Genomic DNA, 16196 nt, shown 5'->3' on the forward strand with positions numbered 1-16196 from the left:
GGTGTCTGCATCTTGCTGTGTGGATGTGGGTAGAAGTCACACGTGCATATGGTCACCTTGGAAGTTGATTCCTCCAGGAAGTAGGCGCTGACCTCTTCCTGAGATGGGTTTTGTGGGCGGGGAGAGTAACACACTTTCTCACTGCTATGAGTAGGGACACCATCCCAAGAGATTTACTCTTGTCTATGAGAGAAAGAAACTCAAAAATGAAGACTCTGAAATTCAGAGAAGTTAACTCATCTGTGGTCATATCGCTCTCAAGGTAGTACATTTTTCTAACTAGATCAGACTATCTGAAAACTTCCAGATCAGTCTGAAAGGGCTCTGTGACCCAATTTGGGGACAGGGGTTGCTTGGTTTTGTTTGTTTGTTTGTTTGTTTGTTTGTTTGTTCTGCTGTGTTCCCTCCATCCATCTGACTTTGTGCTGATGATCTACGCTTTCTGTGGCATTTGCCAGGGTGTCAATGATCTGACTATGCCCTATGGAGGATGACTCCAGATGGGTTTCACCACTAGGGGTTGCTGTAATCCTCCTAACCTGCCCTCTGGGCCCTGTTTTCTGTGTCCACAGTGCTTCCGGTATGCAGACCAAATCCCTGCCAGAATGGCGGGGTCTGTTCCCGACACAGACGGAGGTCCAGGTTTAGCTGCGCCTGTCCAGACCAGTATAAGGGGAGATTCTGTGAAATAGGTATGAGTCTTTTGAGTCTTTGCTACTCCTACATCTTCAAAGGCTCTGGGACGAGTGAGACCTCTGATGCCTTTTCTGGTCAAGTGTCTCCCACGCACATGGCATCCCAAGCTCTACTCCTCCCTGCCAACAAAGTGATGGTCTGGCCTGTGGTGTAGCCAAACCAACCCTCCGCCCAGACCACACCCAGAGCCCCTTCCAACCTCCCGTTGTCGTTTTGTAAGCACTGCCTTCTCAAGCCAGAGTATTTCATATCTTTAATTCTGGTTGAATGTGGAACATTCTGGAGCTTTGGGATGAAACCTAAAGATAGTGCACGACCAGGCCCATCTGTGACCCATCTGATATCCCCACGAACCCTAATTGAGGGAAACGAGTCCATGACTGACAGTTCTCATAGGCGGCCTGCTCTCTCCGAGGTCCGGACGACTGTTATGTCGGTGATGGCTACTCTTACCGAGGCAAAGTGAGTAGGACAGTCAACCAGAACCCATGCCTTTACTGGAACTCCCACCTCCTCTTGCAGGAGAATTACAACATGTTTATGGAGGATGCCGAGACCCATGGGATCGCAGATCACAACTTCTGCAGGTACAAATTACAGCCTCCTGTAGGTCCCGTCTTGGTTGCTTGATTTTTGAAACTCATCACAAGTCAGTAGCCTTCTCTCTGAACAGGAAGTCATCCTACTCAGGACAACCTAACAACAACCCCCCTCCCTAAACTCAGGGTCTTGTGACATCGACGTTCACTTCTTATTAATGTGTTCTACATGTGTCATGTGGGTGGGACGGTGATGGTGGGAGTTCAGCACCACAGAGTTTTACAAATACTCAGGAAGTGTAAAAAGAGAAAAAAATGAGGCAAAAAAAAAAGACAACCAAAAATCAAGAAATGACGCATTACTTTCCACATGAGGACTGTGATTCTGTGGCAAAGGTAGTCATGTGGGTCCACTTGCCATCAAGAGAGAGGCTGAGAAGAAAATGGACTAGACTTCCCTAGTCTTCTGTCTCCAGACAACGCTCCTGGTTTCCTCCAGCTACCTTTAGTCTAACCAAGGTCACTAACTTGGGTGATTTGCTCACAGGAAGTTGGGTGTTCTGCTTGCCTTTGCACTGGCCCCACGAGCAAGGGTGTCTTCCTTGCACACGAAAGCCTACCTCTGTTCCCCTAATGCTCAGTGAGAGCTGCCTTCTTGTGGGGCTATCTTCATGGAGAAAGCCTTTGACTACTTCCCAAAGGATTCTCATGCCTGGGACTCAGAGGTTGGGGCCAGCTCTCACCATGTCTGTCTATCTGTCTGTCACACTTTCCTAAACACATCTTCAGTAGGAACCTTGATACTCTCATATTTCATGTTTCCCATGGTCCATCACAAAGGTTGGACACTACTTTCTGGTCCCCAGGATGTTCCTCCTGAGGTTAAGACTTTGCCAAAATCTGCGAGCATGCTCCATATGCCGAGGTTTGCTCTGTCGGGGGGTTCCAGTGAAGAACAGTCCTAGGCTGTGTGGAACTGGATATCCTCTCACTCAAGGTGCTTCCGTGATGCAAAAGCCTCCCAGCCTTGATGGTCAGTCACTTTAATTTTGTGTTTTAGAAACCCAGATGGAGACCACAAGCCGTGGTGTTTCGTTAAGGTGAACAGTGAGAAGGTGAAATGGGAGTATTGTAATGTCGAGGTCTGCCCAGAGTCCGGTGAGTCTGTGCTACCCGAAGGGCCTGGGGAAGAGATGGGCGGTCCTGGTGCTTCACCACTCCCACCCTCCATGTCCCTTGACCCAAACTTCACCAATATCCATATCACTCCTCTCAGTCTTCTGTAGCCCTCAGGATAATGAGCTAGCCTCGACACTTCTATCATCTCAGGTTAGACCTAAAACTTTCTGTCCTAACCCCAGGTCAGTACCCTCAGAATCAGACACTGCATGGGTCAGTATGTGATGGCTGTCATACGCTGCTGACCACTGGCTGTGTCAGGTAGACAGTGACCAGCACTGGCTGGGCCCTTGTGGCCTCTCGGGATGAGCTATAGTCTGAAGTCCAGCTTCTCGTTCTTTCCAACAATCCTCACTGGCCCACCTCTCCACCCACATCTGAAAGAGCGTGCTGCCCTATCTGACCAAAGGGATTCCTGTTTCTCACGCGCGGCACTGTTCTATGGGTACCTCTCTGTGATGTTTCATCTCACAGCTGCTTTTGCCCGTTTTTAAGCGTTCTTTTGAGAACTGACCCAGGTATCCCTTTCTCTGACAAGCACCTCCCCACGGCTCGTGAACTGGGCATTATATCTCCCTCTGTGCAATCTCAAGGAACAGAACAAGGTCATAGCCATATCACCCTTACACTCTCTGCTCACCACAGATTTCTGGGTGAACCTCCCACCTCCCCCAAATCTACTAAAAATCAAAGCTCAAAAACATGCACTAATGATGACATAGTGTGTGTGTCCATGAGGGGTTTGTGTATTTTGCGTACATGCTTGTACGTCCTAGGAGTAATGCACTTCAGACTATGAAGGTAAAAGCAATGTCTTTCACATCCGTTCTATGAGCTCGCTTTATATTACCTAAGTCATCCAACAAATCGCTCACCAAACAACATGTTGAAGGTGTGCAGGCTCTCAGCTCGGGGTCAGAGCTGTGACTCCAGCTATGTCCTTCGAAGGAACGGCTTGGTGTGACTTATCTTCTTGTGTCCTACAGATGCTGCTAACCCAGTGGGCAGCCTTCAGGAACCTGTGATGGAGCTGCCAGGATTCGACTCCTGCGGGAAGACAGAGATGACTGAACACGCGGTCAAGCGCATCTACGGGGGCTTTAAGAGCACAGCGGGCAAGCACCCATGGCAGGTGTCCCTGCAGACCTCATTGCCGCTGACCACCTCCATGCCCCAAGGCCACTTCTGTGGGGGTTCCCTGATTCACCCCTGCTGGGTGCTCACTGCAGCCCACTGTACCGAGTAGGTACCCATGGGGAAGGGAGAACAACGTGACTGGGATGCAGACATCTTCCCACCAAGTGATACCCACCCAGCCTCGCAGGCCTGGGGCTAAATGCCATGAGGGGAAAGAACAGCGCCTTGAATGAGAGTGGATGTAGCTACCGTGGCGTACCACAGCTGTTCTCTGAAGTTTAACACATATAGCTAACTACCAAGAGAGGGCAGGGTTTGTGTGTTTTGTTAACTGTGAGATTCCTGATGCCTTCAGTACAGAGTTCTTTCCATGTAGCAAGTACTTAGTACTTATGTTGAGGGAAAGACATACAGTTGTTCTCTTTTTATGAGACTTGGGTTTTAGGAAAGTCTTAACTAACGTCTCATGGAAAGAAGGCCGGTGAGTGTAACTGAACTCAGGTCTGTCTTCTTCCTGAGCCTCTTGAGTCTACCCTGAATGGGCAAAATGGCTTATTACCAGTGAACCTCCAGGTCAGGCATTTTCATCTGTACCTCTGGTGACTTCTGGGAGCTGAGAAATCACCACCTCTTCCTTCCAGATCTCTGAGTTCATGGTCAGGGCTGGTCTCATGAGCCCCGGCTTGAGATGCAGCGTGCACATTTTCTAGTCTATCCTATCCTCTGGGGTTCTAGTGTGGTCTCCAAGAGGAACTAGACACATAAACATTAGCACCTACCCACGAATTACAGCAGATTTGCTCGAGCCTTCAATGGCTGACTTCTAGCCAATCCCAGAGAGAAAAGAGATCTCCCAGGTCAAGTGAGTGTGTGCCTGTACTCTCCAGCCACTGATGTAGAAGTCCCCTTGAGTTGTCTTATCTGGAACCGGAACAGATTTTTTGTAAGGGAGCGAAGGACCACAGATAAGGATGCTGAGACTGAAGGTCACATGACTTTACCAAGGTCACATGACTTTACCAAGGTTGAATGGCTTCCTAATCACATAGCTCCTGCCTTTGACATCCCAAGGCAATTTCCTCAGCATCTCATTTTACCTTGTAGCATGAGCACCAAGCATCTGAAAGTTGTGCTGGGGGACCAGGACCTGAAAAAGACCGAATCCCACGAGCAGACCTTCAGGGTGGAGAAGATACTGAAGTACAGTCAGTATAATGAAAGAGATGAGATTCCCCACAATGACATCGGCAAGTATCGTCCCCCCACACCTCCTCCTCTGGGTCTTATCCTGGGTGGATTTCTCCACAGATAGGAATCTGGGGTTTGACTTTAGGAAGTGCCCTGGAAAAGTTTGGTTTTTAATCCCTCGGGGATCCTGTAATGTAGATAATTTATTTCAAAGCTTGTATGACTTGGGAGTATATGAGAGTGTCTTAGTTAGGGTTTTACTGCTGTGAACAGACACCATGACCAAGGCAAGTCTTATAAGGACAACCTTTAACTGGGGCTGGCTTACAGGTTCAGAGGTTCAGTCCATTGTCATCAAGGCAGGAACATGATATCCAGGCAGGCATGGTGCTGGAGAAGTTCTACATCTTCAACTGAAGGGTGCTAGCATAATACTGGCTTCCAGGCAGCAAGGATGAGGGTCTTAAGCTCATACCCACATTGACACACCTACTCCAACAGGACCACACCTTCTAATAGTGCCACTCCCTGGGCTAGCATATGCAAACCATCACAGTAGCACTGTTGATAATTGCGTGAAACTTTTCCATGGAAGGGAAGAGATGTGAAGAATATGACATCATGGAAAGCACCCGGCCTTGAATCCCAACTCCCCTGCTTAATAGCTAGGATTCAGGTTATCTTCCTCACCCTTAGTTTTCTGTTCCATAAAATGGGGGTGCTGTTACACAGCTTCCAGTTGACTATGTGTTGTGACACAATGTGCATGTGCACATGTGTGGTACCTACTAGGTGCTTGTGTTGTGACACAATGTGTATGTGCATTCGTGTGACACCTACTATGTGCTTGGGTGCAGAGGCTGTGCTGTTTTCAGCTGTTGAGTGTTCAATTCTGTGGTTCCCTGACCCAGTCACTTTATGGGTCTTCTCTCTTTCATGTTCTCTTTCTCTCTCTGCCTCCCTCCTCCTCTTCCTTCTCTTCTTCTTCCTCCTCTTCCTCTTCCTCTTCCTCCTCTTCCTCTTCCACTTCCTCCTCTTCTTCCTCCTCTTCCTCCTCTTCCTCCTCTTCTTCCTCCTCTTCCTCCTTCTCTTCCTCCTCCTCTTCCTCCTCTTCTTCAATAGCCCCTCCCACACAGCCTGCTTTTGAAAAGTGAATCAAGAATGATTTTGAATCCAAATAGTTACATTGACTGTTAATATTCTTTTTGTGTTGAGTTGCCCCTTTCTGGAAGTTTTAAAACACAAAATGTGGATGAAAACGTTTCTCAGTTGTGGAAGGAGTAATATGGCTTGCTAACTCACTTTCTAATGCAACACAAAGTCAATGATTCCCTGATCAAGGGATGACATCACACCCAGTCCTCCCCACCCCTTCTGTCTCTCATCCAGCTTTGCTCAAGTTAAAGCCAGTGGGCGGTCACTGTGCTCTGGAATCCAAATACGTGAAGACTGTATGCTTGCCTAGTGACCCCTTTCCCTCTGGGACTGAGTGCCACATCTCTGGCTGGGGCGTAACGGAAACAGGTGAGTCTGCCTCATGCTCCCCATACACACAGGAGAGCTGCACCATCCAGAGAATAAAGGGCCAACGGCATCTGCCCTCCTGCTCTTGAAACACATTCAAGATGCGTCATCAGAGAACGCATCTGCCTCATTGCTCAGGTCCCAGTTGAATGCAACCATTTATATGGGGCATGCCCTGTAGGTCTCTGGTCTCCACAGTGGCCCCTGGCCTCCTGTTCTAGACATGTGACCTTTCTCAAGCACTGGCTGCACACCAGGGAAGACCACTCCCCTTCTCTAAGGAGATTGCAGAGACGATGGGCACGTTGCACCTGTGGGCACCTGTGGTGCCGGGCAGGTACTCAAGGGCAAAGATAATGCCGTTGTGAGCTACTAGCCTTGGACCCCTCTTCAATGTCAGTCCTTCTTGTAGAAGAGTCTGGGTTGTTTCTCAAGCCGCTCCATTTTACTTTCTCAGTTGTCATTTTTACCTGCGGGGCTTGGATTATATGCACCGGATTATGTGTATATCTTGAATACAAAGAAGTCCATAAGAATATTTTCAAGTTTTTACCAAACACTCAAAATATGTCACCTCTTACTAGTAGTATCCTTAATAACGGACAGGGGAAAAAAAATCACTTCGAAGAGGTTTAGTTTCATAAAGAAAGGGAAATAGAATGTATGGGACACATCTGCCAGAGGCTCAGGGGGAAGAAAATCTCTGACTAATTGGACTCAAGGTCAACCAGGAAGGTTTCTGTGGCTCTTTGTTGTAGCCTGTCTAAGCCCCTCCACTTTCGCTCTCCTCAATGGGGTCTGCTCAGCATGGTGATGTCTCAGTTGGGAAGCCGGTAGGGCCTCAGATTAGAACGCTTTTATTTTTCCACAAATAGCTCTTAAGATTACATGTTCAAAGTCAATGATACTTTGAGCAATTTCATTATCTTTAAGAAGGGGAAATATCTCTCTAGGAAGCAGATAGTTTAATGTATCGGGGCACCTCAGCCCACTCGTGTATGTATGCATGAGTCCATCTGTCCATCTATCCTCATCTATCCGTGCATTCATCCATTCATTTTTCCAGAACCTACTATGTGTTGGCTCTTCTGGTAGATACAGGAAATTTAAAGGTGGTTACGAGCCAACCCCACTTTCCAGAATTCATGAACGGGTTAAAAAGGCAGAGAACAGAGCAGATGATTTGCCCAACTGTGATCAGAACGGCTTAGAAAGTGCCCAAGCATAGGGAGGGGAGGATGCAGAAAGGTTGACTCTAGTGTTGGTAAATTCATTTCTCCCCATCCTCCATAAAAACACCCTTTTCCCTGAACCGAGAGTCAGTGGTTTCTTACTAATGGTGACTTCTAGTAGGGTGGGTATCATTCCGGTCTCCGTGGTAGTGACTGTTTTCTGTCCTACAGGGGAAGGCTCCCGCCAGCTCCTGGATGCTAAAGTCAAGCTGATTGCTAATGCTTTGTGCAACTCCCGCCAACTGTATGACCACACGATCGATGACAGTATGATCTGTGCAGGGAACCTGCAGAAGCCTGGATCGGACACCTGCCAGGTCAGAAACTCCACGTGGTGCTTGGAGGTAGAGGCTCACTGAAGATCAAGCTGAGTGGAAAGGCCTATGATAGCACTGGGATGGGGACCGGGGTCAACAGGCCACCTGCTTCAGCCTTAAGACATAGGTGGGCATGCCCATCTGAACCTACATCAAGGTGGGTCAGCATAATAAGTGTAACCGCATGTTGCTGCTTTGTCTCGTCTTACTCTCCCAACATCCTGTGAAGTGGGTGTCACCATCGCGTATTACAAAGGCCTGTAGACATTACCAATGTGAATAGCAGCAGAGTACTAAGCGACAGATAAGACGGAGATCAGAACAACCCAGGGCCTTTACTGCTCTGCTCCGCTCTTATAACAGCACATCCTCAGCTGCTGAGGTCTATGGAGATCCTAATGCGCTCCTACAGGTGGTGACTCCATCAACTGTAGGCTAAGGGGACCTCAGATCTTTGCCCTGAATCCAAGCCCACACCCCATTTAACTCCAGCCTTGTGTCCCACGGGATACATTGTCCCTAGACTCCCAGGATGGGCTCTGTTTAGGCTTTCTGCTTGTCCTTACACACTGCCCAACTGTCCTCGAAAACCCCGCATAGCCACACTCTGATCCTGTGCTGTGGTAGAGCCTCCCTGTGAATGGATCCAATGATAATCAGTCAACTCAGAGCCTGTCTGGGTTAGGAAGCTGGAGTTTCTCTCTCCACAGACCATGGCTCTGTATTGATCCCCAAGGGCCCATGGATAACCACATACTCAGGATGGAGAAAATCGTGTGGGTGTGGTTTTCCCTGAGCTCTTGGAAGATAAGCAGGTTCACCAGGATCACAGTGCCCTTGGTTTTCTACGTAATTCAAGGGCTGTGCTGAAAGGAAGCCAGCAGCCACGGTTTTGAAGCCCGACTCTATCTCGTATTATAGGACCTCAATCAATCCCTGAAAAGATGTGTCCAACTTCAGTTACCTATAATGTGAACGACCGTAAGGTCACAAGGCATTGGCTATGATTAGGAGAGCAAAGTTACGTGATAAAAGCTGGTGGTTGTGGTGAATAAGCTGTGGTGACTAAGCAGGCTGTTTTCTCTTTGCTTCCCTCCTGCCCATCTCTGCCCTGGCCTACACACTTCAGAAAGAACCCCCATGATTCCCCTCAGGAGCACAATTCCTCTATGGTTCTCCATAGCTCTCCACAGAAAGAGCAAGGCCTCAGGTCACTGGGCAAGAGGCAGTAGGTTAAAGATATAGGCTACTTCTAAGTCTCTGCCTGACTCCCTATAGGTGGGTCCATCCAAACAAACCATCACCTACCTTGGTCAGCTACTGAAAGAAGTTGAGGAACCCCGGGAACTGAAAATTCTAGAAGGGAGAGTCAGGAAGCACTACTTGCCCACAGCACTGTGGATGCAGCCCTGGGCTCCCAGCTTTTTCCAAACTCAGGAACTGAAGCTGGGATTAGCTTCTCTCCCTTTGGAGCTGTGCATCATGGGAAACTTGAGAAGACCCTCGGCGCTGGTTTCCAGAGAAGCGCAGGGTAGCTAGCAGGCAACTTTGTTCCACCCTTCCCTTGGAGGCAGTTTGGGTTATGTCTGTATCTAGTTCCCAAGGCTGAACCCTTTTGTTCTTCCTTTAGGGTGACTCGGGGGGCCCTCTAACCTGTGAGAAGGATGGAACTTACTACGTCTATGGGATTGTAAGCTGGGGCCAGGAATGTGGGAAGAAGCCTGGAGTCTACACTCAAGTCACCAAGTTCCTGAATTGGATAAAAACCACCATGCACAAGGAGGCTGGCCTCTGAGGTGCTGTCTGCAGAGCCTCGAAGCACCTCCTCTTCTGCACTAAACAAGGGGGTGCTTCCTGTGTAGCCAAGGATATCCTGGGTCTATGCTTTAGACAGAGACATTGCTGACCAGCCTGGGTCTTTGCAGACTGGCACTACACCACCTCACGAGGCCCACTCTGTCCTCCTCTCCCTGAGAACCAACAAGAAATACATTACCTCTGCCCCGCTTCTGACAAGTGTGCCTTCGAGAAAACCAGAATTCAGAGATGCTCTCCACCATAAAGACCTGCAGATCTGAGATTTCTCCCTGTCCAGTACCAGAGGAGACTGTTACTCTTCTGCCCACACCATCAGGGTCTTCCGCAGTCTCCATGCAGCCATCAGAGAGAACCCCCCCCCCCCCCGCCAAGGAAAAAACACAAGTTCTGTTTGCTTTCAGAGTTGTTGTTTTAATAAAGGCAGATGTGGGAATGGAGAGGGTGTGCCATTTTTTTTAACCACTCGTCCAGACTGAAGCTGCAGAGGCCTGCCCCTGGCAAGCAGCCCTCAAGGCGGCTTCCTTCTCAAGGAGGCTCACATCAGCAGAGTCTTCTTCCTGTTGATATGTAGGATCTCCGAGGCATCAGGGTTCACTCCCCTGCTCCGATGATCTCCAAGCTCCACTGCCTCTGTTTCCACCTGCAGAAGCCACACACAGAGCCCCCCCCCTTCCCTGAGTTCACAGGAAAACCCCCTCGCTGCTCCCACAAGCCGTGCTAAGATGCCCGGCAAACATCTAACGTATCCCCCTCCCCTCCCTTGTCCTCTCTTCCACCCTGCCCAAGAAAAAGGACCCTCAAGGCAAAGATGAGAAAGAAGCAAAGCCTGCTTCTCATTTAGATGTGGCGTCTCTCTCCTGAACAAAGTAGGGTTCAAAATGTAGACTGCTGGAGCCAGCAAGTCCCTGACCCTTTCGGCAAACGTAACGAGCAAGCAGTCAGCACAGCCTGGGCTGCCCTGGCCCGGGATTGATGTCGTCCTGGTAGGTTTGACTCTGCAGAACTAATGGCTGTGACTTCAGAGGGAGCCTGCAGGAAGTTTAACCCATGTGTCATCTGCCTGGTCATCTCAGACCCATGAAATTAGGTGCCTTGTTCAGCTGCCTCTCACAGTTCTTTAGAACTAGCTGACCTTTGGCCAAAAATAAACTTTGAAAAGCAACAATGAGTTTGTATCTCCCGTGGTCTGGCAAGGCAGGGTGCAGTGTGTGGCTTGTTACTCACAGAAGCCCCCTGGATCCCCAGACCCCTCCTGTTGGCCAGTTCCGCAGCCCGACGAGCCATTTCCACTTTGTAGGAGCCAGGAGGGGTCCAGCCAACACCTCGAGTCAGGTTCAAGTCAGATTTGTACTTGACCTTGAGGGAAGGAGGAAGAGGGAAGTCAGCGGGATTGGGTGCTCTGACCACCGGGAGATTTAAAAGGTAGCCACGCTGACGTCATTAAAGTCAGGACAAAGAGCAGTCACCTGATGCACAGAGACCCGAGCTATGCATCTGGCACTCCTGAAATCCTCCCATTGAAACTGTGGGAACTCCAGTGGAGTAAAACACCCGGCGGACATCTGACTCAAGTCTAAGTTCCCATCGTAATGTGCTGTGTGTCCATGGAAAACTAGCCTCCCCTCTCTGAGCTTCCGTTGCTTATCAGGGAAAGCGTAAAACTGGCTTATGTCATTATCAAGACCCCATGGAACTAGCAGAATGGAGCCACCAGGAGCCCCGAGCTTTCAGACGCAATAGGCCCTCAGCTCAATCCCCAGAGCCAATTAATTAATTAAGGAAAATAGGAAGTTGGGCTATCGCATCAAATACCCTGGGTCTGCCGCTTATTTCCCGGGTGATTCTAGGTTGCTTAACTTCTCCTGGCTTGGGTTCCTTGTCTGTTAAAATGGCAGCGCCGGGACAGAAGGGCCACCCCACCCAATCCCAAGAAGGCATTTGCTACAGGTGTGGCAGAACTGGGAATGGCTGTCATTACGCCTTCTCAGCCTGCTCCCCCAGTATGCAACAGGGTGCATGCGGAGGCCACTCACATCACTCTGTAGCTGATGAGCCTTCCGGGCGTGCTTCAGGCCCAGCTCTTCTGGGTCGCTGGTGTGCTGGGGCAGTGGCTGCCTGTAGAGCACATCACTGGCCAGTTGCTGGCTCCTCTTGGCCTGGAGGAAGCCAGGTTGGTCAGGACGACTGTGGAACTGGGAGCGACCTTTGGCGAAGTCCTTTCTGTACTCATTGTCACTTTGGAGCCTGCCGACTCGGAGGAAATGTCTCATCCTTGGGTCGTCATTGACGCTGCGATACCCAATCTGTAGGCCCCGGTCCCTCAGAAATGCCTCTTTGTACCGGAACTGCAGGTCAGAGAAGCAGAGAGAGATGAGGGGGGTGTCTGTTCCCTTCAAAGCCAGCCTCCCTAGAGAGGACAGACCCCAGGACTTCAGCAGGAAGCTCAACAGTGGATAAGGGCATAAGCTTTGGAATCAGCTCTAAGCTGTACTGCCTTGGAACAGCTATGTAGCCTCTCTGAACATCTGATCAAACAGGAGAGCAAACTTCCACCTCACGAATGTTGAGAGAGGTCAATGATATGGGCCTGAAATGTTATCCACACCTACTGATGACGCCTTTATGTATACCTGTAACCTAGAATGTGGTAGTGTATACCTGTAACCTCAGATATAACAGTATATAGCTGAAACATAGGATGTGCTAGGGTGCTCCTGTAACCTCAGGTGTGGAAGGATGCACCTGTAACCCAGCATGGCTGCTGTAAGTGCCACTCCAACAGGAATAGAAGTGAGTCATTCTTTCTTCTGACCTCCCCACATTCAGGGACCAAAGGTAGTGCTTCTCAAATTGCTCAAAGCGAAGAATCTAGTTCATTTTACACAGTCACGCTTCTTATTTTATCTTGTGTGTATGTGTACATGTATCAATTCGAGTGTGTGAGTTGAGGGACATGTGCCACCATGTACCTGTCGAGGACAGAGGACAACTCTTGGCCTTCTGCAGTGTTAGAAAGTCTGACGTTACCTAGTGCATATCCAAGCGATCACATCTGGGGCTACCGACACGAACCACCGCATCTGACTTTATGACCTATGATCTATGAGTCTGAACATAAGTCCCCATGCTTGCACAGAAGCAACTTCACAAGAGGTTTGTTGCTACAGATTAAGCAGACACAGAAGCACCGGTTCATTGGCGTCCTGGTGTGCCACACCAACTGCTGTGTACCTCTCCCAAAAAAAGTTGCCAAAAAACCAAACCAAAACAAACCCTTCCCAACCTCATACTTCTGTCTACAATCCTAACAGCCAGGCCCTTGTTCTCGCCCCTTTGAAATATACATTGTTTCCATTCTAGTGTGGAGAAAGTCAATCTGGTGGCCCGAGAGTCTGCCCTGTGCCTTTCGGCACACTTGGATAACTAGGGAGAGCTTTTATCATCTGCAGGCAGGATTGGGAGTCTTACATCACTGGCAATATCCCTGGATGCCCGTGCAGTCTGGAACGGGATAGCATCCAGCCTGAAGTCATAGCCGCCAGCCCGGTTCTTCTCCCAGGAATTTCTGTAGACTTTCTGGTGGAGAGAACAAGGCACCTAAATGAGGACCAACCACTGCCTGTATGCCATTTGGTCTCAGCTGGTCTCAGCTGGTCTCAGCAGGAATCAGGCCCCAGGGATATCTGAGTCCACCGGCCCTTCTGAGATAGGGGGACTTCCTGATTCTAGGATTGGTGGGACTGACCATAAAGGGTTTCTGCTCTTCAGGAGTCGTGGTCTGGGGGGTCTAGCTCGCTGAAAATGCTCTTCTCTGGGTCCTCTCACCCACCAGTTGGCTCTGGCTCCCTGAGGTTGGAGGTTCGGTCTAGCTGTGATGCCTCACCCCACCACTAGGAGGCAGGGTATATCTCTCATGCACTCCAGAGCTGTGCAGGGAGGGCAGAATTTCATCTGAATTAAACGGATTGTCAAGAACCTGACAGGGTACCTGACCCACACAGTTCCTATCTTATTCCTTCCTCTTTCCCCCCTTTTTCAAGTTGACCCACACCCCCGTGGGGTCTGTAATCACATTCTCTTAGGCCCGATACACAGCTGCGTCTCCTAGGGAGGTCCAAACGCTTCTTGCCTTTCTGTAGCTATTTCTTCCCAAGATAAGGCAATTCCTCCGTGAAAGGAGTTTTCAGGAGACCCCAGTGGATGCTGTCCCCTATTCAGCCTTAGAGAAACGGGACAGCGAGACAGCCAAGCACCTGCAGATGACAAAGTGCCAGCCCCAGACTGTGATGGTTGCCGGCTCATCCTGAGACCTGCAGCAGGTCAAGGGCCCCTTGAGAGCCTTCCCTTTGTTGCCTAGAAGTGGAAGTCAGGACCTGCTCTCTGTTCTGCAAAGACTTGGGGAGTTAAACAAGGGAAGACAGGCAGATGGAAAGCAAAGTGCTCCGCCCACTTTTACTGCGGGCCTAGCACTGGAAGAGGAGCAGAAGTGCCCGGGCCAAGCAGGGCAGATCTCATCATCTACCTGCGATGGCCACGACCACACCATCTTGACCTCCAGCTCCAACAAACCACACACGAGCCGAACATACCAGTCCCAAGAAACACAGAACCAAGCCTTGCCGTGGGAATCACCTCACTGGGGTCACAGCCAGAGCCAACTGCTTCCACAGACTTAGTCACTGTCTAGCTTAACAGTGAGGGCCGGATACTCAAGAGGGTCAGACAATAACCCACCAACTATCAACAGTCCTCTTCCTGTTCCAATGGCTTCCAAAGATGTCTGAGAGGGAAGTGGAGACAAGAACCCCAAACACTCTGTGAGGGGACACCCGGTGCTTTCCTTGCCATACTTTCCACCAACTTCAAGTTCAACACCAAGCTGTGTCCGTGGCCTATGCACCCCAGTCTCAGGTAACTTGGGATATCTGGTAACTCGGGGACTCCTATAGACACAGTGGCCCGAACTGGGGTTGTCCCCAGTGTGCGAGCCCTCTTTCTCCAGGTGCACCCCCAGCCCCCACCCCACACACTGCCTGCTCATGGCGGCGTCCCCCTGTGTTTTCTGTGCTGCTGGGGTCTCTGCTTTGCTGCCGACATTTCTTTACATTCTGCGGGCCGGCAGGCGCCGCGCGCTTTGATTCGGAACCCTGGGTGTCCCTCTTCTTGATCACAGTTTTGTCCTCGTCCTCACACATTAGAGTCATTTGATTTTGAGTTATTTCTGCTGCCTTGCACATCTCAATGGCTTTTCTTTGCTCAGGAAGGTCACTTTGCCTCTGCATCCTCCTCACAGAGCACTTGATCCAATTGTGCACATCCCACACGCCCCTGAAGAAGTGCTCTTTCAAACGAGGTTCACGAGTTCTCCACACCCCATGAGCCCTGATGGCTAATTTCAGCTCCAGGACTCTGCAAGCTCCCACACACACACACCCCAAGTTGTGAGAGCAAGCACACTGCTTTTGCCAGCCCCAGGTGGCTGCCCTCCTTAAGCTGGGACCCTCATGAACTAGTACTGTCCTCCCAGTCTCTGGGCTGAGGTCCTCAGAGAGTTACTCCAGTGGAGCCCTGGCCTCCCCATCCTTGGGAATTAATGAGGGCCAGCTCTGTAGAGGGGGCAGTCCAACTTCCCCAGATGGAGGCCGGCCCACAAGAGCCGCTTTCTAAAATTATCCCTCGCTCGTTCCTCAAAAGCATCAAATGGTTGTAATAACTCATATTTACAAAGCACGAGAGCATTCACCGTGCGGGATCCCACAGGGCTTTACAACCGCAACAAACTAATACACACGCTAACTAGAAGGCGCCTCTCTCCAACCCCTGCAAGGCAGCCACCTCTGGGGTGAACAGCAGCAGCTGTCGATCCACACGCAGCCCCAGGACACAATGGCCAGGCCAGGCAAGGAAGAATGGCTGGACGCTAGGAGGCCGCTCGCTGCCCCAGGCCGACACACTCAGCCTGTGTTATTCCGACCTGACGGTGTCTTTTGATTGCACCGTTTCTTTACCTGTCATCTGGGGATCACAGCATTGCTGGCTGAGTGGCTACCTATTCTATTACAACCGGGGGCCTCCAACCCCTGCCAACAACAAGCCCGAGTTTAGGAAACAGCGTGTTGGTTATGCACGCAAAGGGCAGACGTCCAAGGGAAGCTGGAGTGTTGGCAGGCACGGTTCCATGCACAAAGGAGGCCGCTACATCGGGAACATCTTTTCAAACTGCAGAGTAAGATGGCGTCTTTCCACCTCCACCGCCAGACGTCTCTGAATGGCTAAGGTGTCCAAGAAATTAAGAGAGCAGTGTGTCTATACCTGCACCTGGGACTGTACCCCTGACCATTTCCAGGTACATGACGAGGCCCTCGAAGCCCAGCCTAGAGTCACAATGGTAGAACTACAAGAGACTCTGGTTTAGCTCCACTTTATCGATTCCCGGTTTACAGATAAGGAAACTGAGGCCCAGTCAGGAAAATGATAGGAAGTTACAGGAAGTTTGCTGTGCTCTGGGTACAGGGATTTTTCATGTTTATGTCCTCCTTCCTAGACTTTAAAAAAAAAAGTCAATA

General features: G+C 50.1%; 2 protein-coding genes across 11 annotated transcripts in view; one reads left to right on the forward strand and one right to left on the reverse strand.

Annotated features, from left to right (window-relative positions):
• Positions 1 to 10067, forward strand: part of Habp2 (hyaluronan binding protein 2) — a 34145-nt gene extending 24078 nt beyond the window's left edge. Inside the window, exons 6-13 of one of the 3 annotated variants that reach the window (XR_015681873.1) lie at positions 573 to 692; positions 1112 to 1283; positions 2296 to 2393; positions 3401 to 3656; positions 4656 to 4798; positions 6129 to 6263; positions 7667 to 9343; positions 9443 to 10067. Coding sequence is in view for 2 of the 3 variants with exons in the window: in XM_087648804.1 (XP_087504930.1) it covers positions 573 to 692; positions 1112 to 1283; positions 2296 to 2393; positions 3401 to 3656; positions 4656 to 4798; positions 6129 to 6263; positions 7667 to 7812; positions 9443 to 9607 (1235 nt within the window). In the remaining variant the exon portion in view is untranslated. 3 annotated transcript variants of the gene reach the window in all.
• Positions 10019 to 16196, reverse strand: part of Nrap (nebulin-related anchoring protein) — an 80848-nt gene continuing 74670 nt past the window's right edge. For 6 of the 8 annotated variants that reach the window (XM_087551948.1, XM_087551926.1, XM_087551937.1 and 3 more), the window contains 4 exons: positions 13099 to 13206; positions 11664 to 11975; positions 10855 to 10986; positions 10021 to 10270 (listed from right to left, as the gene is read on the reverse strand). In XM_087551948.1, the coding sequence (XP_087408074.1) occupies positions 10166 to 10270; positions 10855 to 10986; positions 11664 to 11975; positions 13099 to 13206 (657 nt within the window). In that variant the 3' untranslated portion in view covers positions 10021 to 10165. 8 annotated transcript variants of the gene reach the window in all.

The sequence above is a fragment of the Rattus norvegicus genome, chromosome 1 (genome assembly GCF_021556685.1).
Source record: "Rattus norvegicus strain SHRSP/BbbUtx chromosome 1, alternate assembly SHRSP_T2T, whole genome shotgun sequence".
Lineage (NCBI taxonomy): Eukaryota > Metazoa > Chordata > Mammalia > Rodentia > Muridae > Rattus > Rattus norvegicus.